Source organism: Perca fluviatilis, chromosome 6 (assembly GCF_010015445.1).
Source record: "Perca fluviatilis chromosome 6, GENO_Pfluv_1.0, whole genome shotgun sequence".
Taxonomy (NCBI): domain Eukaryota; kingdom Metazoa; phylum Chordata; class Actinopteri; order Perciformes; family Percidae; genus Perca; species Perca fluviatilis.
This window is the reverse complement of record NC_053117.1, coordinates 5,417,631-5,445,464: the sequence shown is the minus strand read 5'-3', so window position 1 is coordinate 5,445,464 and position 27,834 is coordinate 5,417,631. Positions and strand designations below refer to the sequence as shown.

The window sequence follows — 27,834 nt, the reverse complement described above, 5'->3', positions numbered from 1 at the left end:
TGTTCGAGTTCGCCCATGAACGATGGAAGCGCGCTCCCGATACTTCAGGTGAATGAGAGGGAAGCAGAGGAGCGGGATACGGTTCACTGTGCGTCGCATTAAAAAGGAACAATTAGAGGAAAATGAGTTGTGTTACGTCGCTTGGGGCGCATGTTTTTATGACAACATATCTACTCTTCGTGATGGGATGCGTTGCACAGAAAGTAAGTTGACATTTGTTGACAATAAGCTGACAATAATTCACAAGCTTTACCTCCAGCCCCGTTGAGTGCCGTGCTCACATGTATGGGGGGAATCAAGCTACGAATCCCGTTCGTAAATCTTAATATTCAACTGTGTTTTCTTCTCGGCAAACATTCTGACCCCAAGGGACTTCAAGCAAGTCATTTTAAGAAAAGTTAGGTGCCACTATTCATTTCGGCATATGTCTGTTAAAGAAACGCTGGCGTCAGCTAGGCCTACATTTTAAACTGAAATATAACTTTCGTCTGTTCTGTCAACACTTTTGGAACGTACTACTAGAATAACGTTACCTACACCGTTGTAGGCGATAGCAAAAAGCGGTAGCCTTCGTAATGAGCCACATTTTAAAAGTTGACATATTAATACTGTAAATGCTTTTTTGTTAGATAGTGTATATATGCCGACTATATCAGAAGACCACTCTGCTTCGATAAACGTCTGAGTTTATGTATCAGAGTATAGAAAAGTTTGGCAAATAGCGATGGTCTTTTAAATTTACATTTTGTACAATTGAGTTTTGCGTACGTTCTGTTTGACAACAGAATGGGACGTAACATTACCTTCTCAAAGCAAAGTCTTTACGCTGCCTCTGAAATTGCTAAAGTAGTGTAGGAAACAACTTATATTGCATAAAGAGGTTATCTAAACTGGTATTGTTGTCAGGCAGCTTGTTATTTGAAACGGTGTCTGTCCAAAACATTTAGCCAACACATCCGCCTCATGTCGCCTATAAGTAATAAACTACTGTAAATTAAGTGCGGTTTGCATTTCGAGGTTCAAGTTCAGTTTCGGTATTTATGTTTATAAAAATCGCATGTGCTTATTATACAATCAAAAACAGTAAAAATCTAGAAAAAAAACCCTAACCTGTTTTTTTTTAATCCCCTTACAACATAATGACTTACTCTTGTCCACCTTTTGCCATTCACGTCAAAGATATAAAAGTTTCTAGGCTATGTTTTCAAACTTCGTGGGACATTACATCGTAGGGCTTTCAAGAGGATGTTTTTGATGGCACAGGCATGTTTTGATGTGACTGCACTTCACAGAGTTAAGAGAATGGCATGCAGAGTCCAAACTGCTGAAATGAGAACCACATTGAGAGCATGTAAACCTTGTGTTGTACTTTCCTTACTTCATTGAGGCAAATTCCCAAGCTCTGACATGCAAAGAGTTAATGATCAAAAGTTTGTGTTCGATAAAACAGGAATCCCAACAGCCGGGAGTTGCTTCTCGGGCAAGTTTTTCATTCAATCAGGCTGTGATTCATGTTGGACATGTTTTAGCTTCTCCTGTGGTGGAGTCCAAGCTCCAGCCAGGTTAGTGAGGCTTAGCTGTGTATGGGTGCTTTAGAGTTGATTGGTTGAGGTTTAGAAGTTGTTTTGATGACAGGACTTGTTGATCTACATTGTCAGCCGCCCGGAACAGTCATGTTTACAATAGATAGCGGCAGGGGTATCCTCTGTACTTGCTCTTGAAGAAAAGTAATGTCTCAGAGCAGAAAACACTGCATATGATAGCAAGAGCATTTAGTTGTTGATATGTGATTTGATCACCACCATGTTGTGTCTATCCCTAGCAGTCTTAGCTCTCTCTGTTGGGAAAAGATCCTCCTAATCGACATTGCCTGACTATATGCACGTGTTATTCCTGTGGTCTTGGAAATGGATATTAACAGCAACATTATTAAAATGACGGGGGATGTAGTTCATATTTTATTTACTTTCCTGCCAAATGTTGTAGTAGAGTCATTGAAGGGAAGCATCCAAACTGTAAACCGCATCCCCCAGTCACTCTTCCAATCTCATACGATTCTGTTTTTGATTTATGTGCGATGCCCCCAAAATGGCATTTGGGACAGTGCCTGGTGTCATAACACAGAAGGATTACCCTTGACACAGATCTCCTCTTGGACATCAAGACCACATTATCAGCTAGGAGAAGTTTTCACCTGTCAAGAGTCATCCTCTTCTGCTGATGGACAATGGCTGCTCAACAGCACAATTCTTAGAACTAGACAACAAAAGCCCTTGGTATATGGAATTGTCAGCGTCTCCAGCTTTAGTTCCTGTGTGCATAGGGTGCTGCTCACTATCTTTGCAATTATCTGCCTGAGGGGGCACGGTAAATGATGTCTTTGTCCTCCGCTCCCCTTTTGTATTAAGTTGATTTTTGGAACAGCATAAACAAGCTTGGGATTTATTCTATCCCCCTCGGAAAACAAATGGGAGGCATCCTAGCCTGTCATTCCACAATGCAGCGCTGTGGACGAGGGAGAGTGAATTTGAGCTTTGTTCTGTGTCTTTTGGAAGGTTTTAATTAAACCTTCATCGTTAAGTGAATTGAGATGTAGAACCCCAGTGAACTGTGAATTTGCTGATATGCACACACAGTCTGTCAACAGATAAACATGTCACCGTGTGTCAGTGAACCGCAGTTGGATTTTAGAGGAGATTGAGCGGGAAGCTAGAGTCAGAGTGATGAACAGCGACTTGAGTGAAAGCTATCCTGTTTTTGTTGCAGATGCAGTAGATTGTTCAGTAGAAAACAAACGTCATTTTCAATACAGCTCTATGGTAGCATCAACACTGTAAAATTTAGAAAGGCTGACAAAAACATTTTAGTTTTCAAAATAAAAGCTCTAGTAGCAGCATTTGGTATAACCAGCATTTGTTTTACTTTCCTAGGGATGTCCTGAAGGTCTTAGTTGGTGCTAGCCCCAGTTTGTGACTCTCATGGATTGTATTTAGACTCTTCTAACCATCTGGATTAAAAAAATGCCATCTGCTGCACAATAAGAGAGGTGTTTTGCTCCTACGTAGCGGCTCTGTTGTCTAACCCAAACAAAGATGGTAGCCGGAAAAAGATTTACACTCACCTAAAGGATTATTAGGAACACCTGTAAGATTTCTCGTTAATGCAATTATCTAATCAACCAATCACATGGCAACGGCTTCAATGCATTTAGGGGTGTCGTCCAGGTCAAGACAATCTCCTGAACTCCAAACTGAATGTCAGAATGGGAAAGAAAGGTGATCTAAGCAACTTTGAGCGTGGCATGGTTGTTGGTGCCAGACGGGCTGGTCTGAGTATTTCACAATCTGCTCAGTTACTGGGATTTTCACACACAACCATATCTAGGGTTTACAAAGAATGGTCTGAAAAAGGAAAAACATCCAGTATGCTGCAGTCCTGGGGGCTGAAAATTCCTCGTTGATGCTAGAGGTCAGAGGAGAATGGGCCAACTGATTCCAGCTGATAGAAGATCAACTTTGACTCAAATAACTACTCGTTACATCCGAGGTATGCAGCAAAGCATTTATAAAGCCACAACACGCACAACCTTGAGGCCACACCGGGTACCACTCATCTCCACTAAAAATAGGAAAATGAGGCTACAATTTGCACGAGCGCACCAAAATTGGACAGTTGAAGACTGTAAAAATGTTGCTTGGTCTGATGAGTCTCGATTTCTGTTGAGACATTCCGATGGTAGAGTCAGAATTTGGCGTAAACAGAATGAAAACATGGATCGGTCATGCCTTGTTACCACTGTGCAGGCTGGTGGTGGTGGTGTAATGGTGTGGGGAATGTTTTCTTGGCACACTTTAGGCCCCTTAGTACCAATTGGGCATCGTTTAAATGCCACAGCCTACCTGAGCATTGTTTCTGACCATGTCCATCCTTTTATGACCACCATGTACTAGGGGTGGGAATCACCAGAGGCCTCACGATACGATATCATCACGATACTTATGTCACAATACGATATTATTGTGATTTTAAACATATATTCTGCAATATATTCTGCAATATGTTGCAATGTATGACCTTTTTTCCAACTTCAAATTTTTCCCAATTTCAAATGATCTCCCCAAAGGAAAATGTTGTCAACATCTGTTTTAGTGAAAAAGATACATTTCTCTGTTTGTTCATCTCACTTCAAATTTATTGCTGCAAAATGGAGATTGTCAAGCAGACAAACTGACCGACACATGTATCATAAAAGATCGATACTTGGCGCCTGTGTATCGATACAGTATTGCCACGAAAAGTTTCGCGATACTATGCTGTATCGATTTCCCCCCCCTACCATGTACCCATCCTCTGATGGCTACTTCCAGCAGGATAATGCACCATGTCACAAAGCTTGAATCATTTCAAATTGGTTTCTTGAACAGGACAATGAGATCACTGTACTAAAATGGCCCCCACAGTCACCAGATCTCAACCCAATAGAACATCTTTGGGATGTGGTGGAACGGGAGCTTTGTGCCCTGGATGTGCATCCCACAAATCTCCATCAACTGCAAGATGCTCTCCTATCAATATGGGCCAACATTTCTAGAGAATGCTTCCAGCACCTTGTTGAATCAATGCCACGAAGAATTAAGGCAGTTCTGAAGGCGAAAGGGGGTCAAACACGGTATTAGTAGGGTGTTTCTAATAATCCTTTAGGTGAGTGTATGTCTCAAGCTGTTCAATGTGAACCAAAATGAAAGAATTTTACTATCCCATATGCTTGTATAGATTGATGTTGCCTTCTACTACTTTCTATTTTCAAACAAAACAACATACATTCATATTTCCCGTCAACTTGAGAAATGGGTTAAAAACTCTTTTGTTGTCGTGCAGCAGAGGGAATACTTTTTCATCTTGAAGATCAGAAGTGTGTGGATTCTTGAAATACCTTCAGAGCAGAAGGAAAATCGGATGCTTAGCTCTGTGACTCGATTTCAATGCTAACACATGAGAAGCACATACTGGGGCTCAATGCATCAAAACAGCCAAGGTGAAATAGGCTGTACTTCAGGGGTAATCATTGTTGCAAGAGATGGGGGGGGAAAAAAAAGATGCTTATCTGGCAATTTTGATGCTGTGGTTGCAATGGAAATGTTGTATCCATTTAGACTCTGATTGACTGCAGTTTAACCGTGTCAGTGCAGCCCAGCCTACACGATTGGGCTTCTCACTAGGGTGCTGCCGAAAGACTAATTATCACGGATGCATTCACTGGATAACATTCCGAAATCTGGAAATGATTTCTCCAAACTGGTTGAAACCACCGTGGCGATAAGGCCATGTTTCACCACAGGGTTCCACAGACTCACTTTAACAGCAACCACAGCAGCTCCTTTTTTTTTTATTTTTTTTTTTTTAAAGGAAATATGTTAATAGGTTGGTTTTTTTTACATCACAAACGTGAACTGCGAGAGTCTTCTCACACACCCAATCTCACATCCGTGCGAGTTCGAGGACCACAGCGGTAATAATTCCCAGAGTTCCACGTTTCCGTGCAGGCTGCGGTAAGTGTCCCACGGTGGCTCTGTAAACGAAACGTCGATCAAACATGCAAATGGCTCAAAGAGGCTTTTCATAAGTCAGTCATGATGCACACGGTGGTGAAAATGTGCTGAGCCAGCGCTACAGTGGCCAACGAGGGCGACCCTAGAAATGCCTGGGCTTAATCAGGCCGCCACACACCAGTTGTTTGTAAACTCGCCCTGGCTTGAACTACAGCCACTGACATCAGCCCATCAGGAGAGGCATTGACATCACAGGGGTGATATGTGATAAAGCCCGGGCTCGAGTATCAACGCTTTTCACAGCTGTGGCGATAGGACCTCAAGGAGGTTTCTATCTATCTGGGTATTTGGAGGCAGCTGTACAAAATATTAACAAAAAAAACAAACCGAAATGGGGCATCTTGCTGGTACTGAGTTGCAGAATGCTGACTCTAAAACCCTAAAGATACCATTCAAACTTGTTTTTAGCTGAATGTCGCTGTTTATGATTGGTATATGGGGAAAACAATGTTTTTTGAAAAGAGGAGCAGTTCCTAACATTGTCTGTATTCTGTGTACCCTGTCCTCTTATGTCAGTCTATTCTGCATTACCGTATACGAAGTCTGTATCTGTCTCCATCAGTGCAACTGCTGTTGTTTTTGAGAAAAAAAGTGCTTTCTATTCTAATTTAATTGGTGGCACTCCTCAAATAGCTCCAGCTTTTATTTGATTTGTGCTAAGATTTGTCCCATCCCCATCATTGGTTTTACAACATAAATTCTCACACTTTCTACTTCAGCATTCACTTTGTATGTCTGTTCAAATTTTTCTTAATCCGTATCACTCCGGACTCGAACCCTGTCGGACTACTTGATTAAATTAAAGATGTTGGCAAATTAATTCAGTGCAGGCTACACACTATTGGTCCACAAAGCTGTTCTATGTTGACATGAGTCCAGACCTGAGAAATTGAGTGGGATTGTGGACTGCTGCTGCTCCAGCGCTAGCCTGTGAAGCAGTGTCACTTTTACTCCTCCAGTAAACAGGGCTGCTGAGGATTCCTGCCCCCTTTTTGAGGGGCCCGCCTGCCTGTTTATGAGCCAGTCCAAATAAAGGTGTACAGACAAGTAGTGTTTTTTTTGGCTTGTTTACCTTTTATACTGCAAAGAGATTGAATTGCTTTTTTTTTTATAACGGATACAGGTTTCTTTTGCGCTAGAACTTTAATTTAATGGTTACACAGTTAACTGAAGTAAGTGAAGAGTAATATTTTTCTTTTTCTTCATTTCTCATCTTTTTTCTTTGACCCCATCTTGCCATTTACATATAGAGTGCAACCTCTTATAGGGAAAAAAACTGGTGTAAATTGGTTTTAAATAATATTTTAAACAAGAATAAAAAATACATAAAAAAAAAAGTATAATACAATGGTACTATACAAACAAACCGGCCCCACAACATCAGTCAGTGGATTTAAAGTTGCAACTGTGGTAATTAGACAGACATTCGAACCCCATCATGGAATCGGATTGAAACGCCTTTCTTTTTTTTCTTCTTTTTTTAAAGATTTACTGACGCAAAGTGAAAACATTAGAACAATACCATTTGTCAGGGGCCTCTCAGTAATGACAGCAGCTGGTCTGATGTTTCACTGAACAAGTCATTTCAGACAATTATGTGCTCAGTTGATCAACTTCTGTCCAGGGCAGCCCCTGTCAGTGGCACAACTGGGGCAATGACAAGCTGCCTCTTATGTAAACTTTTAGCTTGCCTTGTGCTTATTAGCATCCTTTCATTAAAATATGATCTGCCCTCCCCGTTTGTGGAGTGGCTCACCAAAACGGCATTGCAGCCCATTGTTTCGCCATGAGAAAAGGCATCCTTGAATAATTAGCGGCCTGCCAGTGGAGCGGCCTGTGATGTAACAGAACTGAGATGTTTGGCATTATAAGAATGTCCCATTTCCATTCGACACTGTGGCACTTTGGGGCCCTTTTCATGTGTAGTCTAGCATGCACATCCCAGGGTGCTGGGACCTCCCGGCTGCCTCGTCCTGGTGGGAGAGATGACACAGTCTCTGTCAATGACACAGTTCTCTTTCATCAGATGTAGGATTTCACATCATTCAAGAGATTAATTCACAATAAATAATAATATATAAAAATATATATATATATATATATATATATATATATATATATATATATATATATATATATATATATATATATATATATATTTTTTTTTAAGTTTAATTACTTAAACAAACAGGGTGAAAACTGAGTGAAATAAGTATTTAAGGGAGGTTGAGGAAAGTCCAGCAACGCAGCACAACATACATTCTCTCACTGGTCATTCTTGCCCTAAAAGGGGACACGCTGTCCTTCTCTTCCCCCTGTTATGCCCCCATATTGTGAAGTGGTTCCCCTCATTGCGCAACCTTGCTGCAAACACTGAACCCCAAATCGGCTTACTCTCTCTAGCCTCAGCAGGAATGGCATTTGGCCCGCTCAAATGTCATCCGTGTAATTCTTTGCTGTAGTACATTAATTTCTAGTGAGTGTGTAGGCAGTGTAGCATGCCATGTGCCAAAGTAGTTGCTACTAAATGTCAGTCAGGGAGAGAAAAACCGCAACACGCAACTAACTTAAAGGACTTTAAGGATCAGAATCAGAATTGTGGTAATTAAAAAAATAAATATTCAATTTTGCATTAGATTTGAGGTCACTCACATACCACAAATAGTGCAATGTATCTGATGATACTACTTATTTGCTAGCCTGGAAATCCAGACCCAAATCCGAAAGATTAAGGGTCTGGCACTGAGTAATGAAAATGGCCCAATTCGAGGGGTGGCACCAAGCATGCATTTGAAAATCTCACTGCACACAATTGGATAACACTACGACCAATCACAACAATACACAGGGTGACGTATCCAGAGCCCCATACGCTTAGCTACCAGCCGAGATAACTGGTAGATCATCTGTTTAGCTTGCCTCTGGCCCGCCTATATCAGATACACCGATGTGATTGGTGCAGCTCGGCTACAAGGGCATAGTTAATGAGCATCATTACTCGATGCCAGAGAGACTCGCTGAGCAAAATCAAATTGTGCCCTTGCAAGAGCTCTGAATTTCCAGGGTAACTGTTTGCAAATGTAATTATGAAACTATGGCTTGTACTGTAGTAACCAGTAAAACTGCTACTAGAATCTTCAGGTGTTAGGTGCCGGCCGAAATTCCCTCTCAACCCTCATTTCAGTCGGATGTCCCATACCTTCCTCTTTCTTTGTGTTGTAATTTTAATGTCCGGTGGATTTCTGAGGACTGTGGTTAACTGCTCCTCATATCTCTGCAGGGTAAATCCAGACAGCTAGCTAGACTATCTATCCAATCTGAGTTTTCAGTTGAACGACTAAAACTACTTCTGATAGTACTACTTGTCATGTAATGATCTTGTCATTTAAAGAGGATGAGAGAGAGTACGAGTTCAGCTGTGGACCTGTTGCTCATTCAATCTCTACTGTATGGTCTGCCCTCTTGACGCGGCAGATGGTGATTTCTGATGATCTTTTCTTCAGTGAAACTCCAATATGAGAACAAAATTAGTCAGAATGCAATATATATTATGATCTAACTTCTACTACACAACACACAAACGCATGCATGCATGCACGCACGCATGCACGCGTCCGCGCACACATGCACGCACATGCACATATTTTCTTTAGGTCCTTTGGTCATGCTGCCCGCCTTGCCCTCCCCTGGCCTCCCATGTGTCTGTTATATGCACTTGCCTGGCTGTGAGGCTGTCAGCTGTATCAACTATGGAGAGGGTTTTTGGTTTGATCCTGATGACCAGAGGGCCGAGCGAGTGTTCTCTCTTCCAGTCGTGACTGAAAAATTACATGTAGAATTTTGCTACTGAAAGTCCACTGCCTGAGGAATGCCTTTGATAAATGCATTCAGATGGGGATAGATGGTCCATGGAGCAATCAAAGTGCATGTCTGGCTCCATAGACCTCAGCTTTCCTTGTGTCCCTGTTGCCCTCTTTCTCCCCTCCATCTAAACTGCATTCTCAAAGTGATTTCTTATTCTTTTTAGCCCAGTCCAGAGCACAAGTGTCACCCGCGGGTGTTGGTTTGTTACCTGTGTGGCATGGGGTTCTGCCAGTCTGGGTCATTCCCACAGTCCAGAACTGAGGCCAACAGTAAAGCTCATAAACACACCGCCCCCTACAAAGGTCTGGTCCTCAGCTCCCCGGCCCAGCCACACATCTGCCTCTGCTTAGATTCCAGGTCCCCCTTACATCCCCACACACCTGGGATGAATTACAGCCAGCATGTTTGCAGAAATGCCCTCCCCAGGGTTACCCAAGCAGGCAATACAGGCAAAACACAGCTTTGATATAAAGGCAGAACAGCAGGGTTAAATAGTTCAGTTTCAAGCTGGTTTATGTCGGTGAGTAATCAGACCACAACATAAATGTATAATTTGCTGTTAGGTACCTCGGTTGTCGGTACCTTTTGACATAGAGAACCTAATCACTGTGTGGCCATTATCAGAATACATGACTCATCTCAGAATTTATGCAGCGTGTAATATAATAGTGGTCATAATGCAGAAGAATGACATGAATGTCAAGCATGGGTTGCCCCAGTGGGAATCATAAGACCTAACTTTGAGAGTATTTGTTCTGAGGTCTACCTGTAGAGCTGGATGAGTCACTGTAATTGTAGTCAGTAAGTACCTGAAATTAACCCTAAAACGTGGAATTCTTTGGTTATAATTCCTTCAAAGCAGGTTTTAAATGATGACACAACTAACTTAATGTGATTCATATTGCAGGTATACTTTGACTGTGGTGCCAGGGTGGATGTGGTTGATGTCCAAGGCCTCATTCTGTCCCCTGGCTTCCCCTACAACTACTCCTCTGGGACACACTGCGTTTGGCAGTTCTTTGTGCCTGTCGATTACCAGCTTATTCTGGAGATATTTGACTTTGACGTGTTTGAAAGCCATGATTCCGCTGCACAGTACTCTGCTATCTCTAATTTTGAAGAGGAGGAGACAGACGAAGAGGTGACTTTCGATCCTGGCAGCTTGGCGGCAGATGAAACGTCATTAGCAGCTGAAGATCCCGCGGTTCAGAGTGTAGGGGACGTCACAAAGACTCAGCAGTCCTTCCAAGACGGCGAGGTCAAGCAAGTAGTGGTCCAAGAGCAGTCCACAAAGATGGAGATTGCCAAAGTCTCAAATTCTGCCAAAAGATCCACAGACGCCTCCTCTGGCCTATCTTCGCCGCCCCCTCCCTCTCTCCTCCTCCTACCTGGGGCTGTGCCTCCAGGAGACAAGGCTGTCAACTCTGCCTCCTCATCTCACCTCAGGGGAGACCTCAGCCCCACTTCTAACCCGAGCACAGTCGCGGAGGAGACCACCCTTTCCTCGCTACACCCCACTGACACTCCAGCTGTGAGCCCCGAAAGCCAGCACTCGGTGCTGGACGCCTGCCCCCACGATGTCCTCTACATCTCCGACCTCATCACCTTCTCCTCCAGGTTCTGCGGGTCCAACCGGCCTCCCAGCAGCCAGCTGGTGTTCGGCTCCAGCCAGGAGATGGTGGAGGTCATCATGGAGCTCATCACCACCACCCACTGGGGCCGCGGCTTCGCTCTTCTCTTCCACTACCACAACCTGACCGAGCCAGGGGGGGGGCACCGGGCCTCTGCTCCTACAGCCAGCAAGGTAGACTCTTTGCTGGCTGCTGTGAGCGGAGCTGCCTTCTTCGCAATGATACTCACAATTGCCCTCTGCATCGTTTTCAGGTAACAGAGTCACTTTGCTTAGAGCAGGGGTCTTCAACGTTTTTTAAACCAAGGACCCCTTAACTGAAAGAGAAATGGAGCAGGGACCCCCTACTACATATATTGTTTAAAATGAAGTTGCATTTGTTTATTAAACTGGACTTACAATAACGTGTAGGGCGGCCTAAAGCCTTTATACATCTCCTTTTGCTTCGAATACGCTAAATAATAAGCTATTAAAATAATAATTGTTGGCATGATTTAATAAATCATCTTTTAATGTTACACATACATGTGGCACAGTAAATCCTTAGGATTAACTGTATCTGTGGATGCCCATAGTGACTACCTTACCTATAGGCCAGTAAGCCTATCATCAGTGGGAATATATATATATATATATATATATATATATATATATATATATATATATATATATATATATGCTAATAATATGTTGGATTCATGTTACATTTTAACTTTTGAAAAAACTTTCAAAAATAAACAATAATTTGGAGGTCCCCCTGCATCGACTCTGTTGAAGATAATAAGATAAAAGAAACGGACAAATAAATTGGGGACTATATTCATATAGTCACCTTAATCAAATACAGTTGGCTTCTATTTGCCATTAATGAAGTGCATTGTGTAGACTAAACGCTCAGTCAAGTGAAGCATTTGTTGAATCATTAATGTCAACCACCTTGAGATATGATTTTTATGAAGCAATAGAAAAACTAATATGTATTTTAGCTTTTTCACGTAGTTTTTTTTTATTCAAACTAGAAGGCAAAAGTTTGTTTAATGTTTACAATGCAAAATTGTATAAATCACACAAAAGAGGTGGGGGGGGGGGTCTTGGTTTGTCATTCAGCCCACCACTTTGTTCAAAATATCTCAACAAATATTCAGATGTTCATGGCCCCCAGAGGATACATTCTAGTGACTTTGATGATCCCCTGACTTTTCCTCTAGTGTCATCAGCAGGCTGACATTTTTGATTCAGAGTGAAACATTCTTGACAGACTAGAACTCTGTTAAAGACCCTTCTGGTCCCCAGAGAATGAAGCCCAACGGTTATTTGGGGATTCCGTCTATTTTCATCTATTTGAATTCCCATCAACCTCAGCTGAACTTTGTGTTTAGTGCTTATTAGCAAATGTTAGTATGCTCACATGCCAAACATGGTATGGTTTGCCTGCTAAACATGGTTAGCCTTGTCATTGTGAGCATGTTGTTATGCTGATGTTAGCATTTAGCTCAAGAACAGCCTCACAAAAGGGGCCGGCATTAGCTGGGAACTTAGTTTTGACAGTATCTGGTTTTCTTAGATAAGCGAGTTTGTTTTTCTCGCTCTTTGAAACATAAACCACATTTAACTGAGTCCTGAGTAAATATTCTCCTGACAAAAAAAGTCAGGATAAATTAAATAAATGGGCTGATCTTACAAATGAAAATGGGCTGATCTTACAGTAAATACACACACACCGTGTTGGTACACACTCACTCGCACATACACAGTCACCACCTTGTTATGTTGACTCAGCTGGAAGCCTCAGTCCCTGATGTGGTGACCCTTGGTGATTAGTTGGGTTTGGCTGCAACTGTGCGGCTTCCTTGATGTGGAGCATTCTCACCATAGACAGCGGGGCATTCAAGGTACAGCACCTGGCATCAATTCCAGCACACAAAAACTCAGAGGCTGCATGAAAGTGAATGGGCGGGGAAATAGGGGGGGGAGGGACAACAAGGGGAATTAAAACTCAATGTGAGTTTGGTGTCGTTGGCATTGTCAGACAATCAAAAGGTGTAATTTACAAGCTGTTCCCTCTTGTCCATCCCAGGGGACAGTGAACACAAGCTGAGGGGTTAACTAAGGTACCTTGTAATACTATCTGTTCTGACAAGCCTACTGTTTTTCCCAACTAGTATAGATAGATTCAAAGTCCAGGAAGGTTTAGATTTGCGTCTGCCTTAGTGTTCAGCTTGTTGTGAGAAACACCCCTGTTAAATATGACTTGTGTTAATTTCAAATGCAGCTCGGTGTCTCCAACTCATCCATTAGGCACAATAACTCCACAGGTTCTCACAAATAATGACAGGGAAATTGGAAACACGTGTTCAATAAAATGAAAGTGTAATACGCAAGAACAACATGAGTCATTCAGAAGCCAGGAAATGCATTACCATGAAACTCATGAGCAGCCTCACCTCATTATCTGTTTGTTTTTTCCTCATTCAGTTGTTCCCTATTAATTTAAATGAGTTCACAGAAATGATTGGAAAACAACTAGCCTGGCGATCGAGGCAGGATCTTGCAAGTTTAAAAAGCAGCAATAAGATTTAACTCTCAAGGTCCCCTCTGGTCAGTAAACAGCCAAAGGTGGACGAGAGTCCCAGCAGGGGCTGCCCTCAGTGGCTGGTAATGAACTCATTCAGCTGTCAGAGTAATTTTTAATAAGAGGGTACTTGCTCAAGTATTTTTGCATGCTTCATTGGTTCATATGGACTAAAGAAGAGGACAGGAAAGCATGGTAAAATAGGTAAGTGTTAAAATAATCTAATATTAATATACACCAATGTGTCTGTGAAGAAACAAATACTGGACAATGGCTGTCGGCAGGGAAAAAGTGACATCCTTGCAGGAAAAAAAAAAGCAATGCATAGCAATAACATCTCAGTAACAACCACTATGTGAACTGCTAGAGTTGTGGCATGTGTGTGAATGCATGATCGTGGTGCATCTTGCTCCATCATCCAACACCACAATAGAGCAACTATTGAGGGAAAATAGCCACGGGTATGTTGGAGCTATTATATACTGAGTGAGGTGGTTGCTATGTCAAAAAAAGCTCCCATTTCAGTACAGTTGTATGGGATAGTGTCCATTTTTACATTTCTGGTCAAACTGTGAACACCAGAGGGTTTTTTATTCCTGGAATAAAAACATAGGGGACATTCATAAAAGTTGGTTTTTGGATGTTTCTGTAATTACAAACTGAATTGCTGTGTTACTGTATGTTTTCCAGACCCAAACTGTGTCCAAAAAGAGCCAGCTCCTGTGCATCCAGCAACTCTGAGGTACGGACACTACTGTGTTTTCTTTCTTCCCCCATCTTCTCCCTTTTTCCTCTCTACATAGTCTATATCCACAATGTTCCACTTTCGGGATTGCTCCGTTGCCGCAGGAAAATCCGCCGGATTTCACTCTTTCCGGCTGGATGTCCGTTACCTTCCGCTTTCTTTGTGATGTAATTTTAAACTCTAGCCGATTTACTGCTCCTCAGATCTCTGCAGGGTAAATCCAGACAGCTAGCTAGACTATCTGTCCAATCGGAGTTTTCTGCTGCACGACTGAAACTACTTTTGAATGTACACGTTCCACCAAAACAAGTTCCTTCCTGAGGTTATTTTGCAGCAGCACTGGGGCTCTGCTCGGCCCTTAGCACCACCCAAGACGATTGTGATTGGTTTAAAGAAATGCCAATAAACCAGAGAATGTTTTTCTCCCATCCCGGAATGCTGTGTGGACTAGCCAGACCCTCCACTGCAACGCTGTGGGGGAAGGTCTGGCAATGCGAGACTACTCTCTACACTCCTCACCTACCTTTCTTCTTCTATTGCCTTATTTGTCAGTTTGGCATTCCTCTGAAAACAGAGCTTTTTCTGGGGATCACTGGACACTTCTTTAATATTGTCTTTCTTATTCATTGCCACTGAAGTCCACTGCTGTCCACTGCTACCCACAGAGCCGCACCACCTCAGGTTCACATCAGGTCATGCAGTTTTGAAACGAGATAGTGATTTGTATAATGAAATAATGAGTTGGAAACTACTGAAATTTGTACTTTGTGTTATTCAGATTCTTCGCATCATGTTTTATGATGCTCTCAGAGAAGGAACATATTTGCAGTAACTCCCTAAAGACTGTATATCAATAATATTATTGCCTGTTAGCTTTTATTATCCCTAGTTGTGTCTTGGTAACAATGACATCTAGCATCAAAGTACTTTTATAGCTATTTTTTAAGTCTCATTTTTTGTCTCATTTTTGTCATTTTGTAAGCAAAAATACCAAACATCTGGTTCCAGCTTCTCAAATTTGAGGATTGATTCTTTTCTTTATCATATGTGATAGTAAACGGATTATCTTTGGGTTTTGGACAGTTCGTCAGACAAAACAAGACATTTAAAGACACCACTTTGTGCTGTGGGATATTATATGGCATTTTTTTTTTTACTATTTCCTGACATTTTATAGACAAAACGATTTAAGCCGGAAAATTGTCTGCAAATTGATAATGGTAAACGATTTTTATTTGCAGCCCTACCCCAATCACAAAAACATATTATTTCACTTCCTGCTACTAGTAGGGAGACAGTTGCAGACAGTTGGTTTTATGTGCTAAGTTTATGAGATATTCACCATTGAAAAGGAGTACTTCTAATACACACATGCAGACAACACACAGTCAAAAGCAAAAAAACAACATTTATGTATGCACAATGTATACATGAATCTGTGTTGACTACCGCTGTGCTGTGCTGTGGCTCTGTGCATTGTGAGACATTGCCTCGGCTGGCTTTGGGGCTTGATCCCGTCTAGGAACACATAAATGTACTTAAACGTGTTTGGTGTCATGATGAAGCACCGTGGAGAAACTAAACGGCATTGTGCTGGTGTTTCAGGTGCCGGAGGGGGTCCAGAACACCGGGGCTGAGGTCAGCGAGCTGCAGCTGATGGCTGAGAATCAGACCGACCTGGAAGCGACTACAGAGCAGGACAACAACAACGACAGCCCGCCACACTCAGGTTGGGACGATACGACACACATCTGCACACACACACACACACATTGGATAGATTGATATATTGTATTGATGTTGATGTTGACCTGTTGAACAATTCAAAGTTCTGTATTCATGTAAATTTATATTCTGGTTGGTCTCACTTCCTCTTGCAAACTCTAAACCTAAGATACTCTGTATGACAAATAAATCACTGAGAGGCATTGCAGCGAGCCCATGAATTGCACTTACTGTGGATGCCATTCATTTTGATTTATGTTTACACAACATGTTAAGACTTTTGACTAGAACAATTCCAGGAATGATAATAATACCTTCAGGAATATAAATCTACCATTAATTCATTTCCTGGTAAAGCCGTGATCCGATAACGTTTTAGTGCAGCCATTTAAAAGTGATGGTCTGGGATTTGAGGAATGTGCCACGAATGCTGTGATGTCTCTCAGGAGATTACTTGTCAGTCATACAGTGAGTGCAGGGTTGGATGTTCTGCTGATGAGGAGCTGGAGGTGGTGCACTTTGTTTGTATGGTTATCTTTGGTGGTTATTTCTGCTCATGCTAACCACCCAGTTCTTCTTCTATTTATTCCAAGAAAATTACCACTGCTGTTTCTGGAAATGGGGAAACAGGATTTTTCCTCGGAAAGATTTACCAAACATCGCTATTGTGTTATGAATATGTTGTAAAATATGACTTTAAATGAAAACAAAGTGTGTACGAGGAACTCTCTGGGTGAGCCTGTTAAGTTGTCAATGGAAAGGAAAGTTGCGTTAGATTTAAAGCTGCACAAAGGCTTGATCCTGGAACAATCCAAATTCTCTCTCTCTCTCTCTGTCTCTCAGTGGGACTGAAACCAGGCTGAGAGATTTGTGGGTTGTGGCATTTAACCCACAAAGCAGCCTGGGAGTAGTTTGAACAACAGGGGAGTACAGTCCCCCTCTCTGTGTGCTCCAGTCACGGTGTAAGGAGTTTACACCATAACTCATTTCTTATAAACAAAGCAGCAGTTGCGATTAGCCTACTCTGCATGTTGTTTCATTGAACCATTTCAGTTGCAGTACAACATCATACGCTCTGCTGCTTTTCTGAGTGGCAAACAGTCCTTACTTTAAAAAGTAGGCAGAATGAGAGCAATGCGGCGCGTTTGCATAAATGATATATCACAGGTGAAAATTGTAATAATGTACAAGGTTACAATGTGCAAAACTGTGCAAATACTGCTGTACCGATTTCTCTCCGAAACTGCTCTGTGCTCCAACTCATTTCTACTCAAAACGATTATTGTCATCAATTTTCTAAATGTATTTTGTGTCTATATTTTGGTTCTGTGTTTCTGCAGTCAGTGCTGGCGGGGACGTTTCCCAGAGTGCAGAGGTGGACCTGTCGTGCAGCGGTTTGACTGAACTCGACCTTGGTGCAGATGAGGTTTTCATTGTATCTTCAGCTCCGAGCTCAAGCAGGCTACCTTTCTCACCTCACACGGTAATAAGACCTAGTTTCATGCCAATGCAGTGTTCTTTGTTGTCACCTAGTCAGGATGTTACTGTCTACCAAGCTACCCATTCAGGAGCCCTACAAATCGACACGCTAGCGGCGTGGCTCTATGGATGGCAGTGTCAGTCAGTCGGCCCGCCACTTTGGTCCAGACTGAAATATCTCAACTTAGGTTCTATCGGAAAGTAGCTTTGATGCTATACAGTGGACAGTAAAAGTGTCTATTTAATCTCATGGCCAAACTCTCAGTGGGTGATATCCTCTCTTTGGGCTAAATGATCCCTGAACAGAGGTGACGGGGCATTTATTGCTTTGAATTGGCCCAGTGTTCCTAATAAGACTGACACCATTTTAATGGCGTACTCGTGGTACAGTCTAAATCCATGAAAACTATGAGGACATAAATGGAAAGTGGGGATAATTAAAAGATGGGAGAAGTGTTGAAGAAGAAGCAACGGTTCGACCAAACGTTTTTTTCCCTCTGCTCTCTTTTGTATTCTCTTGGAATAAGAGTTGGCATAAAACAGCATTGGCAGCTTTTTGAAGGACTGGCAAGCTTTTCTGCAGCCTAGGCTAATGGAGTATTATCTACAGAGCCAGATTCCCAGCGTGTGTGCGTGTGTGTGTGTATGTGTGCGTGTGTGGTCTGCCTATGTGTGTCCTTGATGCAGACATCCATGTAAATAATGTTTGAGAAATGTTGTTTTTGCTAATAGCGACCAAGGTCACTGAAAGAAAATGCATCTTCTCAATGTAATTGCCAGATGAACCTTCAGGTTTGCGTGGTATTATCATGCCACAAACCCCCAGTAGTGCATTTAGCCATTAACCCACATTTGATAACATTTTGCTGCAAAGGACCCCTTCGAAGGACAGTTTCAATTTAGTTACACTAAGGCAATGAGAAGGCTTTAAAACCTCTTTTGCTGTAGGCGGAGTGAAGAGACCATGGCGGAGAAGTCTGGATCAAAGTGGTCTTGTACATTTCCCGCTGTCTGAAATTCAAGAGACTTAATTCAACTATTTCATATTTTTCTGGGGAGTAAATCAAGCTCCTCCAGGAGCCCCTAAGGGTCTCAGACCCCACCGGTTGGCTGATTTCTCACCTGGTGTGTCAGATCTTAAAGTTACCATTGTGTTCGTGGAGCTTTAGTGACCAAAAGAACATTTTATTTAAACCCCTAGCTAATTCTTGTCTAGACAAATCTAGCTGCTATTGACTCTGTGTGAAGGATTATCTGGACTCATTTTCTGTCTGATGGTTGCAACCCCTAAAACCTTCCCCCTCCCCCGATCAACAGCAGCTGACCGATCAGGAAGGATAACGTGGCCTTTGCACATCCAACCTGTTGATCAGCCTCTCCTGGTTGCTGAAGCAAATATGACCAGTGTCAATACAGTAAAGAGTCCTCCTCTCAGATAATCATTTGCTTGAACCTGTAATGTACAGTACAGTTCAGATGGTAAGAGTTTTGTCATACACACAACAACAACAAACGTGACTGAAATCATTCCCAAGCCCCTGCTGTTCTCTTGACAGCTTTACTTTACCCAATAAATGGTTGAGATCGGTACGTGAGCTCGGCCGGCTGGCTGTGTGACTGAGCAGGCCAAGCTAATCGGCACAGTTCCTTCTTGTTAATCCATTAATGTAGTACACCAACACAATCGGCGATAGAAATTCAAGTGTTAGGAGGAAATGTAGCAGGTGCGATCAGCAGACTGGCAGCCGGTCGGTTCTTATGGTAGCGTACCATAAGGACTGTGTTGCTGCATGCAGTGATACGACTACAGAGTGCTGATTCTGGTTGACACAAAAAAGTGTGGCTGTTCAAGAGGTAATGTAAGATGTTCCCTGATAGTATTATCCATCTGTTTTCATTAACATTTATCATGAGAAAAGCCAGCGCCTTTGTCACTATCTAATTCCAGCCTTTCAATCGATGCTTAAGCAACATACAGTAGCATGTCCACTGGCAGTCTTGCTGCTGCCTGGGGAAAAAAAGGGTCATTTTGCCTCTAATGTATATGATATCTAACTGCTGTGTGCCAGGCCAAAAGATTGTTGGGTCCAGATATGAAAATGTGTTCGTTTATGAATACCAATGCAGGGTTCCCCCCCTAAAAAGTTGTTTAGCACGGTGGGAAGTGTTATTTATTTTATTTTTTTCCAACAAGGGCACAGTTGGGACCAGTCACGAATTGATGGCAGCATTAATATAAAGCCCAATAGTTTCTGAGATAACAGAATCTTAAATGGAATTGCGAAATTGAGAATTTAAAAAAGGTCTAAGACGGACTCCACAGGGCCCTACATTAAGTCAGTGCTAAAAGCTAACTGGAGATTAGATAATATGACTATGTCTAAGTTTCAAACGGAGCCGCCCCACTGTGACTGTATTTTAAAAAAAAACTTCCTAAAATACATAAAAAAAATAATTTGACTGATAAAATATATGTGAGTAGCAAACAAACTTTTGGCTTTTTTTTTTAATGAAATCGTGGTGGTCTTTTTCGACACTTTTTTTTGTTGTTGTTGCTTTTCCATGTTTTTGTCACTGTTTTTCCAATTTATTTTGTCAGTTTTCTGTGCTTTTTTTTTTTACCTTTTTTGTTGTTGTTTTTGCCAACATTTTACTCCCTTTTTTCAACATTCTTTTATCAATTTTCAAATGCTATAAAATTGAATAAAACATCCAAATTCAATGAAAGTAGTGAACTGAACATTTATTTTACTTGTGAAGAGCGTTCTAGGAAACTAACCATCCACGTTATTTCTTTTTGCTTGAAAGAAACCCAAATTTCTGATATAGAAACGTTTTTGAAAATGGGTCAAATTTGACCCGAGGACAACAGGAGGGTTAAACAAACTAATTAGGAATGAAGATGAGCACACAACATAAACTGCTCATATATCAGAGGTGGCATTATGCTCAAGCACTCAACTGCAGCTGCAATAGTCACTGACCTGCACGGAGCAGCAGTCTTGTTATTGAATCACGTACACATCTTTGGTATTAAAAGCCCTCTGTTGGTGCCCACTGCAGTGCAGACAGACCCACACTGCTCTGTTTAATTTCTACATATGTGCAATCTGTGTCCCTCAGCAGCGGGAGAGGTTTCTGCGGCACAGTGACACCGGCCCCAGCCCTGCAAGTGACTGGCCCTCACCAGACCCCACCACCTCACCCACTGGCACCAGGTCCACCAAGGACAGCAGCGGTGGCTTAGCCAGGCCGAGAGCGTGGAGCGTACGCACCTTCCAGGACTTCCTCCCTCCGCTGCCGCAGCTGCATAAGAAGTGGTGCAGCTGGAACTCCAGCAGTCCCTTCACCAAGCTGGTGGATAGCGTCAGTACTAGAACCCTTTTTGTGTTTTTTCCTAGGACCGTTCATGACCTGTGAGGTTGATGAGGAGTGGTCAGTGCTAGACTCTGGTGGGCTAATTTAATTTATTTAAAAATGAAAATAGATCTTGTCTCTGGAATTGTCTCGATCAGGTATTGTTACTTGACTCAAAGGGTCAGTTCACCAAAAGTACAAAAGATATTTCTAACTGACTCCCTGTGGTGCTTAACCAGGCAGATAGTTCTATCTATGAATCAGGCTGTCAACATCATTTAGAGCAGTGGTTCTCAAGCTTTTTTTCAATACTGTTCAATAAGACAAGAATAGGTCGAAAATAGTAATAAAAACTTTGAAATAACACAGTAGAAAGAAAGAAGGCAACACTAGGGTGACAAAAGTAACAACAAATTCAAATAAACAAACTTCAAAAAAAGAGACAAAAACTTAGAAGAAAAAAAGGACAGTAAGGAAGAAAGGCAAGAATAGGTCCAAACCTTCCAAAAAAAGGTGACAAACTTCAAAAACAGCAACAAACGGAGCAAAAAAAAAAAAGACCGTAGAAGTAACTACATATTACTGGGACCGATGCAGAAATCTCAGACTTGGATATCTCAGAACCGAGACAAATAAAACCAGGATATCGCAGACCTCGTAAACCCCTTACTCTAGCTCCAGGTCCCTCAGGTCGGCTGTCTTGGGGCTCCTGGTTGTCCTGCGATCGGGGGGCGCCTCTGCTTTTGCGGCCTCTAGACTGTGGAACAGCATTCACCTCCCTATCAGATCTGCCCCCTCCGTTGACTGTGTTTTTTATTTTACAAACCTGCTCTGGTTTGTTGGTCAACGTGGGATGTTTTTAAATTTGCTTTCTAAATAAATATGACTTGACTTGAACAAACCACAAGTAAATAAGGAAATATTTACATGACATTATTCTATCCTGTTATTCGTTCCATTGATGGAAGTAATCGATTGATTTTTAAGACTTAAAATGACTGCATGGTACTGTAGGAACAAGCTCTATTTCCTAAATCACCAGCATTTTAACTTTTTAATCTCTAAAACTTGTCCCCTCTTCCTATATGTATTTTCTTGTTGTATTAGGGGAATAGCACTGGAACATTTATATCAAACAGGCCTTTTTAACTGCAGACATGTTTACTTGTCATAGCATGAAATGTTCATGTATAATATGTTACATTAAAAATGGCTGCATTCTCTTTAGGTGGCCTGATATTATGCATGCTGGCTCACTGGTGTGGCTTACTGGGATACCTGACTGGAATGGAGCCATCTTCAGTGTTTTTATTATGCTTAGATTTCTTTCTGTGAAAAGTCTAAATGCCTGAATCTCATGTCTCCTATCGTTCCAGGCTCCATCCAGTTTGGTAGCTGACTGCAGAGGGGATAACGGCAGGAGGGTCTTCTCTGATGCTCACCTGGACGCTGAGGCAGACAACAGCACCATCTCGGACTCCTCCATCAGCAACGCCTCCTACCCGCTTACGCAGGCCGCTCAGAGGCAGCGGCGTCTCAACTCCAATAGCAACCTGCGGCGCTCGCGCTTCACAGGGCCTTGCTTTGGCCTGCTTTCCGGGACGGCAGACACAACGAAGGCCTCCGGGGTTCCTCGTGCCCAGGGCTCCCTCTCAGAACCCAGCGCTGGCTCATCTTCTTCTTCCTCCCAGTGTCCGATCGAGAGCAGCCAGGCCGGAAAGAGGCGCGAGTTCCCAGGAGAGAGTGACCACATCAGCGTGCAGGTGTTTGCCATCTCTGAGGAGGAGGACCGGCAGCCCCTGGTCTCAGCTGAGCACCTGGACCAGACCTCTGCCTCGGCCCTGCTGAATGGATTGGCCAAAGGGACATATGAGGGGAAGGGGCCTGCTGTTGGAAACACCAGCCTCAGCCCACAGAGCCAGAGGGCCAGACCAGAGTGGAGGCCGTGGGGGAGCCAGGTGTCAGGAGGGGTCGGCCCACTCCCTTCCAACACACTCCCCATCATGACTGACTCGAGCCAGCCATCTCTCAGTAAGGCCACAGTGCTGCGCAGTGTGACCAACCTGATGGGACCAGACGGGCTTAAAGTTGATGAAAAGAGAAGGGACTCTGGTGGGGCAGTTATGCATTTCTGAACTCTGTTAGTGCCACGTTGTAAAACATATAACCTATTTTAATTTCTGAAATCAACTTTTACAAAATTATTACTACATATACTGTAGCCTCCTGCTGGAAAATATAGTCTACTCACTCTAGTTGTTTTATATATATATATATTTTTTTTTATAAGTTGTTTGGACAAAGATGGAATATTATGCTGCTTACTATCCCACGCCACTGACTGCTGTGGTATTATGTGTTTAAAAAAAGATGACTGACTGCAAACATGAACAAAACTAGGATTTTTTTTTTAGTGAGTACTCCAGAAGCCCCAACTCTAAGGAGCACTTTTTAACCAGATTTATTAACCAGTTTGATGCTATTCAGTGAGTTATAATACTCCCAACCATTGCACTTTGCTTTCAATAGCTCATTCATTGTAGATTTTGTTCTGCCATGTGCCAGCTTTCTGCTTTTTCCTTCCCGTGGTTCTTCATGTGGTCATATTTTAGCACAAGCTAACAAATGCTTATACAATTACTTATTACCCAAAAGTGTTCTGAAGAGCATAGAACATACAATAATATTAATGTTGCAACAGTGTACGCATACTGGATTATAAAAGGGAAATCAAAATAAAGTAAAAGCATATAGAGTACTAATATTCACTATTGTTTAGTATAAAGAGAGAACTAGCGATCACACTAGTATTTAAAATGAGTTAAGAATTAATGTAAAGTTTAAATAAAGGCTATGTCAATTACATGTGTCGTTGATCTGATGCAAGGTGTTACATGATCAGTAGGAACCCTAAAACGTAGGCCAAAACTACAGTGTTGCTCATGAGTATAGGAACCCATGCTAAAGTTGACTAAAAAGAGGAATAAAAAGTCATTTTTTGGAAATTGATCTTAATGCCTTAATTAAAAAAAATTAGGTAAAATCCAACCTTTGAGAACACCAGTTTTCTTCGTGAATGAATAATGTATCAGAATGTAGCCGTAAATGGTCGTACCTGTTCTTCAGCTTCAAATCCCCAGGAGTGCGAAGAGTCACCCTATGTGACATATGGGGGCAGGCAGATTTTTTATTTTTAAAAGGCCAGTTATTCAAGGATCCGAAGGATACATGCATCCCTGATAAAGTTCCCTTGACCTTTCGTATTTAGCGAATTCTCCCGCCCCCGCATCGTCGCGTTCTTCACCGTCTTCACCATAGCTAGGGTTGGCATGGTTTGACGAAGTAGTCGATGAAATGGTTTCGATCTGGCATTGAAAGACGATCTTTATGGAAAGCGTCCCGTTCCCACGAAATATTTTAATTCGTGCGCTGGCGTAACCTTTATCGGTTTTATGCGTCCTTTAATATCATCCGCAGCGCCATTTCTACTGGCGTAGTTAGCCATCTTCCAGGCGGATGAAACATCCCGCCAGCGCCCGGTGTTCGATACTTCGCTTCTTCAACAATCGGCCCTCCAAAGATTTTATCTCCATATCGTCGTCCCTTGCCATGCAAGTTCCAGTTCAACGGCACCAGTATTCCGTAGCCGTGATCCAGTTTGATTCCTTCATATTGATCCTTTGAATGCTATTAGGGATTCGTTTTATTCTTCTGGCATGGAATGCAAAGAGCGCCATCTTCGAAGCAGGGCCGTAAAATGCTTCATCAGCCCACCGCGCCAGCTACGATACCGCAATCTGTTCCGTCGGCTTCAAATCCAGCAAGATCCCGTTCTGGGCACAGCACGTTCTTTAAAGTCTGATCCGCCCGGCCATTATCGTCTGCCTGAACGTTACGTCCCTCACCCCAGCGTCCATTCCCGCCCCACGCAGCAGCAGTCCTGCCTTCCCACCTGCCTGTCGGTATTGACCCAGCGCAAAACTCCCGGCGATGCCCGCACCAAACCTGCTGAACCCAAACCCGTCGGCGTCCCGCCTCAATGGCCCTGAAGATGGCGCGCCCACGAAGGCCCAAACATTGAGAGGGAGGAAAGAGATACAAGGGAGAAAACAAAGAAGAGTCCATACACAAGATAACTACAGATGAAGGCAAGGCAAGAGTTGCACAAAGACACAGCAGAAGAGATACGAAAGGAAGGAGACATAGACAGATGGGAGACAGCATAAGATGGATGATAGATAGAGGATGGAGATGGCAGATGCCAGATATGGGAGCAAACGATGGATGATGAGCTGGAGTTACGATTACGTATTGGTGAGATATAGAGATATATAGATATATATAGAGATATAGAGATATATAGATATATATAGAGATATAGAGATATATAGATATAGATAGAGATATAGATAGAGATATATATATAGATAGAGATATATATCTATATCTATCTATATCTATATAGATATATCTATATATCTAGATATATCTATATAGATATATCTAGATATCTAGATATATCTATATAGATAGATATTTTTATTTTATTTTTTAAAAAGGTACTGGCAAAAAAAACAAGTCTCTACAGGCAGCTAAATCAGTCTTTTAATTTGTTAAGACATCAAATCAGATCTGTATGCATTTCAAAAAATATTTTCAACACCAATACAACATACAGGGGCATTTTTCAAACATTTGTCAAACGCAAGCCCCCACAAAAGTTTTGAATGTGCCTAGTGCTAATCTATAGTGATTTAACTAGAAGTGGATTATAGTATAGACTAACTGTTCATATAGTGCATTGCATACAACGTTTACAGGCATCAGTCAAGACTTCCATCCCTCATATCAAGAGATGTGTACGCAGATGATGTGAATGTGACTGATGCCCATTCAGTCCCCCATATTCCAGGGAGTTGTGATGAGGTAGAAGGAAACCTGCCTCTCCCATACTGCTGAGAAGCCTGGTCCAGACTTTTGCACACAAAGTAGAGTAAATGTTTGCCTTAGTATACAACAAGCCCTCCCACACCCCACCCCAGGGAGACCGCAAAGCACTCCTCCAAAGCCTCTTTATTACCAATTCCTGATTGGAGCGGCTTGGGTCTGTTGTTGGCTTATGGTCCCCAGATCTTCGGTAGGGAATAATTAAAATCCAGCCACTCTGTCGGGGGATCGACCGGGCTTGTGCTGAAGGCCTGAGCCGCTAAGGAATGCCAGTGTGGACCCACCATGACTGAGGGGGGTAAAAAAACAAAAACAAAAAAAATACACAAAAACAAACGAGAAACCCCTTGCTAACACCACAAATTAACTTTGCTCAGGCAGAGGCCAGGAAAAAAAAGGGACCATTCTCAATCCCCATTGTGCCTCAAACACTTGCAACGAAAATATGAAGAGCTACATTCCAAAACAACACGTACTGTTTCCATGTTCACTATGGCTAATGTTACTAATACAATATCATCAAAAATGCGCATCATTGTATTGAACTATCAAGGATCAACATCTCATTTTGGAATGAAACTTTTCACGTGATGACATCAGATATTAGGAGCCAGAGTTTTGACATCCCATACGCTGGATACGGCGGTTTTTTCACGGATGTTCGGTTCACGTCATAACCCGGAAGACGCCCTTTCCATCGGTGTGAGACTACTTCTGTGCAAATATCCTCATAGATGTACATTATAAAACACATTTAGCAAACATCTTTAGTGCGTATTCTTCTAAATCAACTCAAGGCCTAAGGCCCGCTTTAACATTTTCTACCACCCCCCACCCCCCAATTCTCCACGTGCCCACCAGCATTTTCTAAAAAAAAGTCACTAATATTACTTTATCCTCGTATTATAATATAAATGGACCTTTTTCCACAGCAGACATTTGGACTTGTCATAGTAGGAAAAGCACAGCTAAAATTGATAACCTTAACGATGGCTCAGTTCCATCAAGTGTCCCAGTGAGCTATATCAGTGAGTCAGCATGCACAATACCAGGGCCTCTCCTAAGTGGAATGCAGCCATCAGTAATGGGTTAATACCAGGACCTCTCCTAAGTGGAATGCAGCCATCAGTAATGGGTTTGAATACACCTGTGCTTTTCCTACTATGACATGTCAACATGTCTGCTGTGAAAAAGGCCTATAAGGCCTCTTGAAACTTACGTCCAGATGTTCTCATTTGACTCGGCTAAATAAGTCCAAAAAACAAAATGGATTTGATTTTTTTTTTTTTTTTGTGTAACAGTAGACATCAATGCTAGCTGTGCATGTTCGCACGATGGGGACTTACTGACACTTGGGTGATGATAAGTCATAAATGAGAGGTCATCACATTCAACACAACATTTTTTCCTTTCTTCTAACCACCGAACATGGTAAACCCTTGTGTTGACTTTGGGTCACATTGACCCGTTTTCAATTTTTGTTTTACCGGTATATCAGAAAATATGGGACGTAGAAATAAGCGCTGAAAATGTGTAGAAGAAAAATTTAACAATTTAAAATGTTGGAAAAAGCAAAAAAAAAAAAAAAAGGCATTGCATTTTTTTCAAGGTTGACGGGAAGACAACACAAGGGTTAACCTGCAATCAAAACCACACAACAGCAGCTTTGAGTACCTGAGGAACCAGAGAAATCTATCTGAATAAAACTATCTGAAAAAAAATCTAAAAAGGTCTTCCACGGTAAAATAGGATATAATTGAATAGAACATATAAGACAAATGACAACAGAACATACTGTTGCGTTTGTATTGGCACGATTCTCTAAACTGTTGCTCTAAACTCTGTGGGCCGATGCCACTAAAAAGCAACATCCCTACAGCACAGCCCGCCGGTACTGGCTGCCTGG

The 27,834-nt window shown here is 42.2% G+C and overlaps 1 protein-coding gene across 3 annotated transcripts; it reads left to right on the top strand.

The window, feature by feature from the left end:
* Window positions 1-23,844, top strand: si:dkey-112e17.1. 3 transcript variants are annotated; one of them, XM_039804217.1, is made up of 7 exons: window positions 1-48; window positions 10,381-11,357; window positions 14,366-14,417; window positions 16,026-16,149; window positions 17,486-17,628; window positions 20,748-20,990; window positions 22,358-23,844. In XM_039804217.1, the coding sequence occupies exons 1-7, from the start codon at window positions 16-18 to the stop codon at window positions 23,114-23,116; spliced, it is 2,331 nt and encodes a 776-aa protein (XP_039660151.1). In that variant the 5' UTR covers window positions 1-15; the 3' UTR covers window positions 23,117-23,844. The 3 variants fall into 3 exon arrangements, with proteins under 3 accessions (XP_039660151.1, XP_039660150.1, XP_039660149.1); XM_039804216.1 differs by lacking the exon at window positions 1-48 and adding an exon at window positions 55-203 and having other exon boundaries at window positions 20,751-20,990; XM_039804215.1 differs by lacking the exon at window positions 1-48 and adding an exon at window positions 55-203.
* The last annotated feature ends 3,990 nt before the right edge of the window (window positions 23,845-27,834 follow it).

What these genes read in the sequence shown, in the direction of transcription:
- si:dkey-112e17.1 (XM_039804215.1), top strand. Translation starts at nt 123, where the DNA reads ATGAGTTGTGTTACGTCGCTTGGGGCGCATGTTTTTATGACAACATAT. An exon ending in TGGGATGCGTTGCACAGAAA is followed by an intron (nt 204 to 10,380) that starts GTAAGTTGACAT and finishes TTCATATTGCAG; the next exon opens with GTATACTTTGACTGTGGTGC. An exon ending in CGACAGCCCGCCACACTCAG is followed by an intron (nt 16,150 to 17,485) that starts GTTGGGACGATA and finishes GTGTTTCTGCAG; the next exon opens with TCAGTGCTGGCGGGGACGTT.